Here is a 13,757-nt window from a genome sequence, read left to right as displayed (position 1 = left end):
ACCTTTATAGAATATTTAATAGGAAACAAGCTTTTTTTTTAGCTTGCAAATCCTTAAAATAATACTTCCTTTATAAGAAATCGAGGAATTTCTGGATTGGAAACATGGAGGAAATTTGTCTTAAGGGAGCAGAGGAGGAGAATGAGAGATGGAAAGAAGAAACCTTAAGGACACAAGAATAATGTGAACCAGACGAACCTGGTCTCACAGGAATCCGTGAAATAGCCACGGATTCGCTTGACTCAAAATCCGTGGAATAGCCACGGAATCACTCAAATTTCCGTGAAACTGACACGGATTTCGCTACAATGCAAGTTAATGACAGTCATATCCCGTGGCTATTCCATGGATATTTTTTCCTATTGGTTTGTTCCAAGTCACGTGACTTTCAAGGTCCCAGTGATCAGAACAAAAAACATGGCGGACAGTTCTCTCATTTTTAGTGAAAAAAATCAATATTTTGACTTAGTTTCTGCATAAAAATGGATTTTGATCACATTTCTAGTGAGAAATATATGTTTTATTTTCTAAATATTCACTCAGTGAAAGTACATAATCACTTTGTATGTTGGAATAGCCACGGGATATGACTGTCATTAACTTGCATTGTAGCGAAATCCGTGTCAGTTTCACGGAAATTTGAGTGATTCCGTGGCTATTCCACGGATTTTGAGTCAAGCAAATCCGTGGCTATTTCACGGATTCCTGTGAGACCATGTTGACCAGACACATGTACTGTAGTGGAACAAAAGGCCCTGTGGCTAAGAAAATAAAAAATAATTTATTGAAAGTGCTGAAAGATATGGCTTACCAACAACTCAATGTTCTTCATAATGTGGCTTCATGCTTTCAGTTTCAAGTAAAGTTATGTAACACAAGAGCTATCAGTTACACATAAGAACATATTTGGCATTATCCAGTCACTGTCTGCTATGTAATGTTGTTTTTATGAACCATTTAATTTTATTTTTTTGTTCACCAACAGCCCAGTGGCCTAATGGGAATCATTAAAGTGTCACACTTTATCATCTCGGCTCTTTGTTTGCTCCCCAGGCTCCATCTGTTAACATGGCAGCAGCCCTGTAGCACTGCAGCTGCAGGTTAATGTACGAGCACAGCAGGGAGGCAGAGTCAGACACAGGAAAGCTACTGAGTAAAACCAGGTGAGTCTCAAGGACAAGATAACATAAGATAAGAAATACTTTATTCATCCCAGCAGAGAAATGTAGGTGTTCCAGCAGCCAACATACACACAACACAACACAACACAACACAACACAACACATGTATACATACATATTCCACAGAACCTGAGCCCACAATACATAGCCTACACTGAAAAAAGTTTTTAGTTCATCCAATTAAAAAAAATTAGGGTAAGAGTTCACATCTATATTGTATAAATTGAGCCAATGAAAAAAAAACATTTCTTGTTAAAAGGAAGTCAATTAATTTAAATCTTATTTTTTATCTAAACAAATATATATAAATATATTTTAATCAAACAAATAGTTATTATTTAAAATATAATAATAAATACAAATATAAATAAATACAGCTAAATAGAAATTATTTATTTTATCCAATCAAAAAGATATATATTTCAAACAAATATTTATCATTTAAGAAATACAACTAAAAAAAAATTATTTGTTTTATACAATCAAAAAGATATACATTTCATCAAACAAATATCATTTAAGAAATACAACTAAATAGAAATGATTTGTTTTATCCAAGAAGAAGTGGAATGGATGGTCCATGTGCATTAGTAGCTGTTACTAACAGTTACAGCAAGTGTGCAAATATAAAAAATCCATGGGAACCAACAAATTGATTAATGTATTTATTAGTAAGAAACGTGTAATTATTTGTTATAACAATACAAAGCAATGATATTTCATACACAATATAGTTCCCTTTAATACTCAATAAGTATACATTCTGACTCAAAACAAGGCTGACCTTCATGTGTTTTATTCTCCCTTTTAACAACTCGGATGTTTTATTACATCCTTTCTGGAGTGTTCATATTAATGCCCCTTCTGTCTGTTGACTTCACTTTTATTGGGTCAGCTTAAGGCTCTGTTTTGTTTTTTGTTTTTACATTTTTATGGTAGAAAATATATAAAATACTGAATCATACTGCACTGGTAGTAATTACGGACGGAGACAAAATATTCTCCAAACTTGAACCACAAACACAATCAAGTAGTGAAACCATTAAGTTTCTTATTCCCATTTTTAAAAAAGTCCACTGTGATCTTTTTTATTTCTATGAATAAAATGCCACATGACTGACATAAAAAAGCCTGAGAGTGTTTAGACTCCTTATAATGAGACACAGTACATGATAATAAAATAACACTGCTGATTTATGACAAAAGTGCCACATTTATGATGAACACTGAGACTGAAAGATTTGTTAACACATTAGATTTTTCCCCATTAAAAAGGACTTACTCCTGAAAAAGATCCTGTCTAACGGTGAGGTTTGATTGTGTAAAAGTTATTCCAACAGTCCAGTATGAACATATCAGCATTCAGCAAAAAGGCTGTGATGTTTCTGTGAGATGGCCAGAGCGCGATCAGGAGGACACGGCATCACGGGGAGTCGAGGCGGCCCGAGACGCAGGCCAGACACCTCCATCATCAGCTGCTTGTTCACTCCCACGTCAAAGCCTGTCAATGACAAAAAAAAAAGCAGTTTTGAAGAATGCTAAAACGTTGAGTGTGTGCAACCGAGTGAGAGCCATGCAGTTAAAGCTTCTGCATAGGTCCACATATCTCCATCTCAACGTCATAAATGTAATCCTAACTCATCCCCACTGTGCCCCAAATGTAAAATAGAAACTGGCAGTCTCACACATTGTCACTGTGGAAAAATACAGCAGTTTTGGCAGGTCACTGGGCAGGAAATTAATAAGATTCTATCCACTAATAGAAATAACGACCCCTTATATCTACTACTCGGCATATCTGATTTGCCCATCACCGACAAATTTAAAAGAAAACTTCATCAAACACTTGCTTTCTGTGCTAGAAAGTGTATTCTTTTAAATTGGATAATGGATAAAGCTCCTTCTAAGGCTCAATGACAAAGGGTGATACTTCAATATGTTGCTTTGGACTATCTGACATGTAGACTGCACAGCAAGGATGATGTTTTTCGTAAAACATGGGAACCCTTTTTGTCATATATTGGTTTGAATATCTCTAGCATTCTTGCAAGAGGGTTTGTATCGTAGCTGAGAATGCTCTGCCTTGTAAGTGACACCCTACCGTTCAATTGATATGTTTCTGTTTCTGGTTACCTTTCTTTGATCATGTGAATGTATCATGCATGGCAGTGCACACTTGGTTTGTTTACTTGCTTATCCTATTTGTGCAGGATGACTCCTGAATCTCTCGCCTAAATCTGAATTTAAATATGTATGTGAGCCAAATGTATGTTTTTTGTTTTTGTCATGTATGTGTTCCTGCTTTGTCTTTTGAAAATGTAATAAACACATATTTAAAAAAAAAAAAAAAGCAGTTTCTAATGGAGAGAAAGAACAATTAATTATCTTAATACGAAATGGCTGAAAAACATGGTGATGCAAGCCTTGCTCACCAAGTTTCATGGCGTAAACGAGAAGCTCTTGCATCTTGAACTGTTGGTGGAAATCAGACAAATATGTCAGTAATTGATGTTAAATATTGTAGAGAAGACGGGAGCAACAACAAGGAGATGAGCAGTACCTGGATGGTTCTGGCTTGGGCAAGGTCGCCTTTCTCAAACGCTGATATGAGCTTGTTGATCTGACAGCCGATATAGTTATATGTGCTGTTGGTGGAGAGATGAAAATAAATTTTTATGTAAATAACTGTAAAGCAGAGAGAATGAAAGGAGTAAACATTGTGCAGGATCTCTCACTGACCTGCCAACTGCTCCATGGGCCCCCATAGCCAGACCTGCAAGCAGTTGCTGCGAAAAAAATAGTGTAAAAAAAAAAAAAACGTACATTAAACTTCACCAGTTGATTAACCCTTTATCTGGCAAAGAACCATATTTGGTAACTTTTTAATACTTTATTGCAAAGCTTCTTACTTTCACAAACATAATGAGTAATTTCGATTTCTTTACAATATTGTACCTTGCATTTCCCCCCCCCCCCTTTTTTTCAAGGTATATATTCACAAAGTAAATAACAAAAACATAGGGTAAACAGGCAAACATATATACAAGGCAAACTGGTATTCCCCAAATGAGGATCTCTAAGAAAAGAAATAAACAACAAACTAATGACACAAAACAAAACAAAACAAAACAAAAAAAAAGGGTAATAATATAATGAAAAAATAAGCGGTGGTGCATGTATGCGTGTTCATGAATCTGTGTGTGTGTGTATGCATGTGAGTGTTCGTGTTGGGGAGGGGACCATTTACTTCATCTCCGTAATTTGATTAAATATTTCCACTGTTTTTACCAGCTTTTCTTTACAGTATAACTTGTTCCAAATATGTATTTGTTCCCTATTTCTAAAAGTTAGTTTTTCCTTCATATTTGGTAACTTGAGCGGACATCTATAACAGGTCTCCTCATAGAACCACATGGATTCAAGCTTTCCTTTATTGCCATTGTATTAAAAAAGTATAGAACTAAATTTACATGTGCTTTTCATATATAAGGTGCTTTAAAAAGACATTCAGACATTATGCATGTGTAATAAGTAGTCTAAAAAGATAATAAATATTTTAAAGGTAAAAGATAAAGTGGTGATGTATGCAGATGATGTGTTATTGTGTATTTAGGGTTGCTGTGGGAAAGAGGCTATAATAAATGTAATAATAACAATGACTTAATTGACCTTGATTTGCAATATAAAAATGAACCATTTTGCAAAAAGTCTTATTGTAATATCCTCCAAAAACACTTCAGGGTTGACATTTTCAATTTCCAGGAGTGCCCTATAAAATGTTAACAAAAACATTTTTTTTTTGGTTTTACAAGTTTTCTGAACTGTCATGTTTAAACATGCAAATGATTAGTTATCTGTTTTTTTATAACAAAAATAACAATTTTAGCCATGTTTTTTTAAATGCCACCATCGGGAATTCATTTACACATCGATGAACGCAGCATTGGGAACAATTTGGGGTTCAGTATCTTGCCCAAGGATACTTCGACATGTAGGCTGCCATGGTCAGGGATCGAACCAACAACCTTCTGTTTCAGGCTGTTTATGATATATAAAGAAAACTCCACTGTAAAAAAACCTTTAAGATATACACTACCGGTCAAAAGTTTTAGAACACCCCAATTTTTCCAGTTTTTTACTGAAATTCAAGCAGTTCAAGTCAAATGAACAGCTTGAAAGGGTACAAAGGTAAGTGGTGAACTGCCAGAGGTAAATTAAAAAAAGGTAAGCTTAACCAAAACTGAAAGATAATGTACATTTCAGAATTATACAAGTAGGCCTTTTTCAGGGAACAAGAAATGGGTTAACAACTTAACTCTATGGAGTCTTGGGCTATTTTGTCCATTTTTGAATTCTTTTCATGTCTTTGTAAGTCATTTTGTGTCTTTTTTTGTCATTTTGTGTCTTTTTTTAGTCCTTTAGTCCAACATAAAATGTGATTTTGAATCTTTTTTTTTACTTTCAAAACACTATCATGCTCAATAAAGAATTTTAAATGTTGCAAATGTGCATTAATTTCAGAGTACACTGAGACATTAAACTGCATCATTTTCAATTCAATTCTGGAAAAGTTGGTGTGTTCTAAAACTTTTGACCAGTAGTGTAGATAGGTATGAAACTGTACAGTTGTTGTAAGTAGTAAGTGCTACTGATGTATGAGTATGACAAAAAACTCATTTTGAGAAAAAATGCCCTTCAAAGATATGTATTGTAAAATTACAGGTGTATAAGGTTAACATTTTTTAACCAATTTAGACAATTATATTTTGCATGACAAGTTTCCTTAAATGTTCTATTTAGCCGTTATCTAATACTAACTTTTGATTTTAAGGATAAATTTACAGAGGCAAATAGACAAAGTGTAGTAAAAATATTTTTTTATGTATTTCCAGTAGTCTGAAATGTTATAGGAGCAAAATCTCAAAAATGTCCAGTGGATGAAACAACATAAACAATGTTTTGCTTGTTGTGTCTTGCCTGAAGGAGAATGTGTCCACAGCTGGCTCGGCAGTGGAGGTCAGAGAAACAAAACCTCATCCTGCACGTTAAACCTCTACAGCACAAAACAGATGGACCAATAATAGACTGAGAGAGAGAAAAAGCTGACCTCGTCTACACCGTAGAGGAGTGACCAGTGTGCTGGACTGCTGCTGACACACTGGCCGAAGTCCATCAGGTCACTCCCACTGAACTTCACACCTCTGAAGGAGGGAATGAGCTCCTCAATACCTTCCAACATGTCTCTCACTGGCACTGAGGAAAGGAAAAGGCAAGGCAAGTTTATTTGTATAGCACAATTCAACACAAGGTAATTCAAAGTGCTTTAGATACACATTAAAACAGCAAGACACAATTGAAAACATAAAAAAACTAGGGGTGTGCATTGGCACTGCCCTCACAATTCGATTCGATTACGATTCACCAGGTAACGATTCGATTCAATTCGATTCTACGATGCATTGCGATGCATCACAATTATACTGCACACAACGAGGGACATTTTTCGTCAGTCATGAGGCAATACAAGCAGTCAGATAGGCCTAATAACAATAGATTTTATTGGCTGCTATGTGTGTATCATCACTCTCCTGTATCTTTGACATAAATGTCATTAAATACCTTTCAGATTAATACCTTAACATTCTCATTCACCAAGAAACATTAATGCACAATATATTAAATATATTAGAAAGGACCTTTTTGGAAAATGACAAATGAACCTGTCTTGAAAAGACGCCAATGCATATATTTTGAAAAGATGGCAAAATGAGGAGTAAGAAATGAGTAAGGAAAGAGAAATGCCTCCTCCTGCCATAAAAAAGGAACCTGCTGAGGTGAAATTTACATCAGCTAAATGTGGAGCCCTTGTCCCTGAGCTAGGGAAGACTTTAGCGCTATCCCACCTAGCTAGCTATCGCTAGTTTTCATGACGCAAAAATGTAACGTTAAGGAGTCGACTTTAAATAGGCAAATACAATGGTAATTACCTATCAATAGTACTTTCTATAAAAACGTAAATGTTAAGTCCTGTCAAATACTACCACATACTTCAGTCACAACATATCAAAACAGCTTGTCCCGCTAGCTTACCATCAACACATGGCTCACATGTGTTGATGCGCCCATAATCGATTATGGCACTTTGCCGCATCGATGCTGAATCGTGCATGCCCCGCATTGTGATGCATCGCCGAATCGATTATTGTTGACACCACTAGTAAAAACAGTCAATTAAAACAGGGAAATAGAAATAAAAATATAAATAAGATCAAATAAGATACAGCAGGATAAGAAAAGAGATAAAATAATAAAAAGCACATGTCAAACATTGCGTAGTTAAAAGTAAGGGCAGTAGAGTAGAGCAGATAAGTGTTAAAGTTAAGAGTACGCTGCAGTAAACAATAGTGTTTTTAGTCCTGATTTAAAGGAGCTGAGCGTTTGGGCAGACCTCACATCTACAGGTAGTTTGTTCCACAGGTGAGGAGCAGAATAACTGAAAGCTGCCTCACCCCGCTTAGTTCTTGGTCTTGGGACACGCAACAAGCCAGTTAAAAGGACCAACTGATATTCAGTTAAGATGGTCTGACATTCTATACGCTTTTACCATGGTTTGGGATGCAGAGTCTCTATTTCTAAATGGTATGCAACTGCAAAATCAATCATCAATGGCACCTACGATTAACACCGGTGACACCTGGAATATGATAATAATAGAAAGGCAGAGTCGGGGCAGCTGAAGCCACTTCTTGCAGGAACAACCTCAACGCGTCTGAAGCAGGATGAGAGGGAAAGAAATATGGAAATTATGTTTGAATTTGCTTGAATTTGAAAATGTTGGGGAAAAACGCTTTTCCAGCTGAAATCCTTGCATACCTTGAGTGCTGGGCTTGAAGAAGGAGGGTGCAATGACTGCTATGGCATCAGCCCTGATATCTGCTGCATGGCGAGCCTGGAGGGAACAGCAACTTTGTGAGAATAAGCAATGAAGACAATTTGTGGCTGCTGCTAAAGTGAATGCATTAAACTTTGAAGTTTATACAGTATGCTGGTTTGATTCTGGTTTAGTTTCCATTGTTGGAAAAATATCCATCCGGAACAACTTTATTCAGCTCCTAATACCCATCCACCTCTGTTGTTGGTCGATATGTTGCCACAGAAATAACTGATGAATAATATTGTTATTTTAAGAAGAGACTTAGATGTCAACAACTGGTTTAAAGGAATAGTTTAAAGCAGGGGTGTCAAACTCTGGCCCGCAGTATAATTATATTTGGCCCGTGAGGAAATACCAAATGACAACCAGAGCTGGCCCGTCGGTACTATACAGCGCAAATAATACTACAAATCCCAGAATGCTCTGCTGGTGTTTTGGCTTGAACACAGTAGATCAGTGTGGAGCAAACTGAGCAACAATTAAAGTTGTCTTTATGCACTTTTTCTTGCTAGTCCAAGGCTTGAATGGTTGAACATTCATTGAAGGATATTATTATTAGTCATTTGGTTTATTATTGTTATTTTATTCTTACATTTATTTTTAGCCTGTGGAAAAAGATTACTGTTAAAATTTAAATTTAAAGAAGGCCTTTAAAATAAAGGGACATACGATTTTTTATTTAAATTTTATTTAAGAAATGAATGCCATTGATGTGTTTGTTTGTTTTATTTGATATTCGATTTTGCGTGATTGCAATATTAAGTTATATCAAGCTTTGCTTGTTCCATTTCGTTTGAACTCGTTTAGGTCAATTTTTTCAATAAATATCAATGTTGGCCCGCAACTTTGTACAAGTTTTAAATTTTGGCCCACTGTGTATTTGAGTTTGACACCCCTGGTTTAAAGTAAAAAAGTGAAGGGTAACAGTTTGCCCTGCTCTGTTGGATGGTATATAGTGGACTATTTCTTTATTGGAACCAGTAGCTTCTTAGAGTTTCTACTGGTTGCACAGTGACTGTCAGCGGCAATAAATAGTTGGGAACGTAAACCAGGTCACATTGTGAATTTACTAAAATGTTGAACTATTCCTTTAATGTGGATGGAGCATGCTATCACATACAGTCATGGAAAAAAATATTAGTATTAATAATGCCTGGTACAACTGAAAGTACATTTGTTTGGACAAACATAATGATAACAACAACAAAGAAGCTTATAAGAGTTTAATTTAAGAGCTTATATGTAGCCATTTCCATGGTTTTCTTGATAATGATTTTGGTTATTACCAATGGACGTCCAAATTATGCCATTGCAGAATCAGTATGCCTGAGGTGAAATGACAGTAGAGCTTGTTACAGCACTGTGAAACTGAAAAGTCTGCCTTTAACAACGTATAACCTTAACGTTAACATTTAACAACCAACATCTTCTTTTAGACCACAAAGTGTGCAATCATTTAAGATTATACATACCACATTTCTATACGGAGAGAGAAAAACGCAAAACATTTCATAAAGTTTCAAGACATGCTTGTGTTTTTAGGGCATGGTTTATAACTTGCAGTCTTGTCTTTACTATTCTATCACTCTCACTGTCTCCACTTACAAAAACTAAATGAAATTAGTTGTTAATAGCCTTAAAGAAAGTGGGACATTAAGGACTGAAGGAAGCAGACGAGGCAGGCTTTGTGAAAATTGCTTCCACCATAAAAATATATTAAAACACTTCATCATTTCAGGAATGAACACTAGTTCCAAAAAAAAAGTAGTATTACCACCTCTGCCAACCGGCCAAGTAGCAGTTCACTCCCCTTTCTGTCCAGACTCATAATTAGCAGATGAATTCTTGAGATATGGCTAAATATGTATTTTGTGAGGTCACAGTGAACTTTAGCTTTGACCACCAATATCGAATCAGCGTGTCCGTAAGTCCAAGTCCAAGTCTTTTTTTGGGTCATTTTGTGTCTTTTTTGGTCAATTTGTGTCTTTTTTTGGTCATTTTGTGTCTTTTTGGTCATTTTGTGTCTTTTTTGGTCAATTTGTGTCTATTTTTGGTCATTTTGTGTCTTTTTTAGGTAATTTTGTGTCTTTTTTGGTCATTTAGTGTCTTTTTTTGGTCATTTTGTTTCTTTTTTGGGTCATTTAGTGTCTTTTTTTGTCATTTTGTATCTTTTTTGGGTCATTTAGTGTCTTTTTTTGTTCTTTTGTGTCTTTTTTGGTCAATTTGTGTCTTTTTTTGGTCATTTTGTATCTTTTTTAGGTCATTTTGTTTCTTTTTTGGGTCATTTTATGTCTTTTATGTCATTTTGTGTCTTTTTTGGTCATTTTGTGTCTTTTTGACCATTTTGTGGTCAATTTGTGTCTTTTTTGGTCATTTTGTTTCTTTTTTGGGTGATCTGAACTGTGTGTGTGAGATTCTGTTCAGTGAGCGGGTCTGGAGTGTCGTGTGCTTTGTTCAATGTTCACATCACGTAGGAGACATAAAGCAACTCACCAGCTCTTGGGAATCTTTAAGACTCATGCAGCCGACATGCACAATCACCTGATCCATTCTGTAGAGACACACACACAAAAAGACAAATATTTTCCTGCTGGATTTAGACTCAACATATGGACAAATCTCCAGACACACTGGCTGTGTGATGACTTACTTGCCCTTGGCTTTCTGAACCCAGGCCTCAGCCAGGACCTTCCTCTCTGCAACAGTGAGAGACATGCTCTCTCCGGTGGTGCCATTCACTGTAAGCAAGACTTTTCTTATTTACATACTGTTTCTAAATCTTTTTTTTTTTTTAAATATGTTTTTATTTGAAGAAATAAGTATTGATCACAGATATTCAACATACATCATTTTTCTCATTTTCTTCCCCCCCACCCATCCCCATCGTGCTGCCAATACGGAAAATAAATTTAAAAAAATAAAAAAATAATGAAAATAGAGAGAGTACACCTCAAATGTTATACGAAGAAAAAAAAAAGTTACAGGCATGAAAATATATACAAGGTTAAAATAATATTGTAATACAAAATAAATCTAATATCTATCTAAATAAAGATAAACTAAAATGAAAAAAAATATATATATATATATATATATACATACATACATACATATACACACATATATATACACATACATACACACATACATATATAAAGAAATAAGAGGGGGAAAAAAAGTGGACATCAAGACATTACAAATAGGCTGTTTGCCTTCTTTTAGTTTTTAATCTTGTGGGAGGGCTGTAGAGGGGCCCATGCTTCATAGAATTTTTGGTTCGACCCTCTAATGCAATACTTTATCTTTTCGTTTCTAAATCTTAAAGAAAAGCAAAGAAAACAAGCTGACTGACATCTTACTCTAATTACAGTACAGGATGTCATACAAAATCCACAACGAACAAAGCCAAAGACATCTAATCACAAAAGAATGACCTAATCTACAAGGTTAGGCTACAACCTGGCATCACCAGAGCTTTTTTTTTAAAATAATGGGTTCATAAAGGACGGCTGAGTGTGTGATATGTGCCAGGACAAAACAATTTCATGGGTAATGAGACAGTGACGGAAGGGTGACAAAGAACATAAAAACATGATGAGGCACAAACATCCACAGCTCACAGACACGAGTATGGAAATGGAGTGTTAACACAGGAAGAAGTTTAGCAAGATTTAAAATGACTAACTGGGTTAAAGGAAAGTGTGAAATTCACTGGTCATGTTTGACACACAGGAGACTCAGACTAGCTTTGGTCAAAGTTGAGAAAATTACTATTGAACTGTTCTCTGTGTTTCTGTTCCAAGGACAGTTAAGGCTGAACAGACTAACACAGACCAAAGCTCGAGACAAAACATTATAATCTTATTTTTGCCAGAAAGGTCAGATAAGACTGTTATAACTTAAGAGAAACTCATTCAATCAAATGTGGCTGTGAATGTGTCATATAAGTTTTGCCTTTTCCGGGATTATTGCAAAAATATAAACCCCAAACTTTTTTTCACTCTTAAGTCATTGAAAGCAAAACTGAAAATAGAAATAATCAACTTAGAGTATTTTAACTGACATAGAGCAGTCAGTGTGAATGTATACTGTATATCATATTTTGTATTGTTTTCTATATAGTGTAATCATGGCATCCTTGAGAAAGTTTGCTCTCAATGGCATTCCCTGTTTAAATTAAGTTAGTAATAATAATAATAATGTGTGTATTCAAATATAGGGCTAAGTATATAAGGTGAGCTTCCAAATCACGTGAAAATAATGAACAAATTGTCAATACAAGATCTCTTAGTTACCGCTCAAAACAAAGTCTATGGACACCCATCCATACCAATGAGATATTTATTATTATAGAAATGTAATTACTATCTTAGCTATCTTCCTACACCTTAGCAGTAGCCAGACCGCCTGTTTACAGAGTAAAATTAAGTAAACCTGTTTATCTTGACTAAACTGTTTTGTATGTTGACCTTTTGACCAGAAGGGAGAGTTATCAGAGGAAAAACGCAATTACTAAGTATAACCTAAATCTAATAAGACATGCAGTATTACAGTTGATTCAGATGAGAACAGACAATGACTCATATAAAAGGAAGAATCCTCTTAAACTTACCAAATATGCTCCTGACACCTTGCTTTTCTGTCAAGTAGTCAATATAAGGTCCAATCTCTAATATGTTGACTTCACTATTTTGGGAAAAAGTGAAAAAAAATATTTACCAACACATTTTGTAAAAGAAGGCAAAACAACCAAAAAAAGGGTGAATTAGAATTGATACTTACCCGTCTGTGTTGAATGGAGTAAAGGTGGCTGCAATTAGACCAGTCAGCTTTTTATAAGAAGAAGGGGCCATGGCTGACATATCTGATATGTAATATGGTTTAAAAAAAACAAACAGGAAATAATTGTTAGCTCAGTTATATGCAAACTTCATCATATATATATATATATATATATATATATATATATATATATATATATATATATATATATAAAGCATCCTGATAGCACAGGATAAATGTTTATTAAACAATTAAATCAGATATTAGGCTTGTAGCAACCTGTTAATGAAAATGAATATAAAATATGTCGAAAAACGAATAGATTAATATACAATTTTAGCTTCAGCCTACCTGGATGCGCTTTTCTTTCTATGCGTTGTTGACATCAATATCGTTGTGTATTTAGCACAACTGGTTTTAACTTGTTTGTTTTAAGAAACCGGGTAGAGACCAGTTATACCGGTCATGTGAAGCCAGCTGACCACCACGTGACGCCGCACAGCTTTATGGGAAATGTAGTTAATGAATGAAAAACGCGAAAATGAGATTGAATCAGGCGACAATCTCCGGGTCTGAGCTTGGAGGCAAACCAGGAAGTGCCTTAAATCTTTTTTTTTTTTTTTTCCCCAACTTTATTGCACAATACTATAATTACAAGATCAATCAAGAATCTCCACTATGCATTCCCCCAAAAAATACAAAGAACAAAAACAAATACAACATTCTGCAAGGCAAAGAGTTAAATAAACAACAAAACTATCATCTCAGTAGGTCAAGTGGACATGAATACAAACTCCAATAGAGATATAAAAGTATAAAAATAAACTATGACATTAGAAAATAAGATAAATAATAAGTAC

At 35.0% G+C, this 13,757-nt stretch overlaps 1 protein-coding gene across 1 annotated transcript; it reads right to left on the bottom strand.

Annotated features, from left to right (window-relative positions):
* Positions 1–1,790: 1,790 nt before the first annotated feature.
* Positions 1,791–13,460, bottom strand: npl (N-acetylneuraminate pyruvate lyase (dihydrodipicolinate synthase)). Its single transcript, XM_059341409.1, has 12 exons — positions 13,249–13,460; positions 12,898–12,979; positions 12,728–12,801; positions 10,766–10,853; positions 10,609–10,666; positions 8,055–8,130; positions 7,858–7,950; positions 6,289–6,434; positions 3,921–3,967; positions 3,742–3,826; positions 3,614–3,653; positions 1,791–2,682 (listed from the first exon to the last, which is right to left on the bottom strand). The coding sequence occupies exons 2-12, from the start codon at positions 12,975–12,977 to the stop codon at positions 2,537–2,539; spliced, it is 933 nt and encodes a 310-aa protein (XP_059197392.1). The 5' UTR covers positions 12,978–12,979; positions 13,249–13,460; the 3' UTR covers positions 1,791–2,536.
* Between the last annotated feature and the right edge of the window lie 297 nt (positions 13,461–13,757).

The sequence above is a fragment of the Centropristis striata genome, chromosome 9 (genome assembly GCF_030273125.1).
Source record: "Centropristis striata isolate RG_2023a ecotype Rhode Island chromosome 9, C.striata_1.0, whole genome shotgun sequence".
NCBI classification, from domain to species: Eukaryota; Metazoa; Chordata; class Actinopteri; order Perciformes; family Serranidae; genus Centropristis; species Centropristis striata.
This window is presented reverse-complemented; position numbering and strand designations above follow the sequence as displayed.

Bases quoted from the DNA above. Each gene is read 5' to 3' on its own strand.
- npl (XM_059341409.1), bottom strand. From the start codon at position 12,977: ATGTCAGCCATGGCCCCTTCTTCTTATAAAAAGCTGACTGGTCTAATT. The intron at 12,802-12,897 runs GTAAGTATCAAT...TTCCCAAAATAG, and splicing joins ACTCCATTCAACACAGACGG to TGAAGTCAACATATTAGAGA. The intron at 3,654-3,741 runs GTACTGCTCATC...TTCCACCAACAG, and splicing joins CCCAAGCCAGAACCATCCAG to TTCAAGATGCAAGAGCTTCT.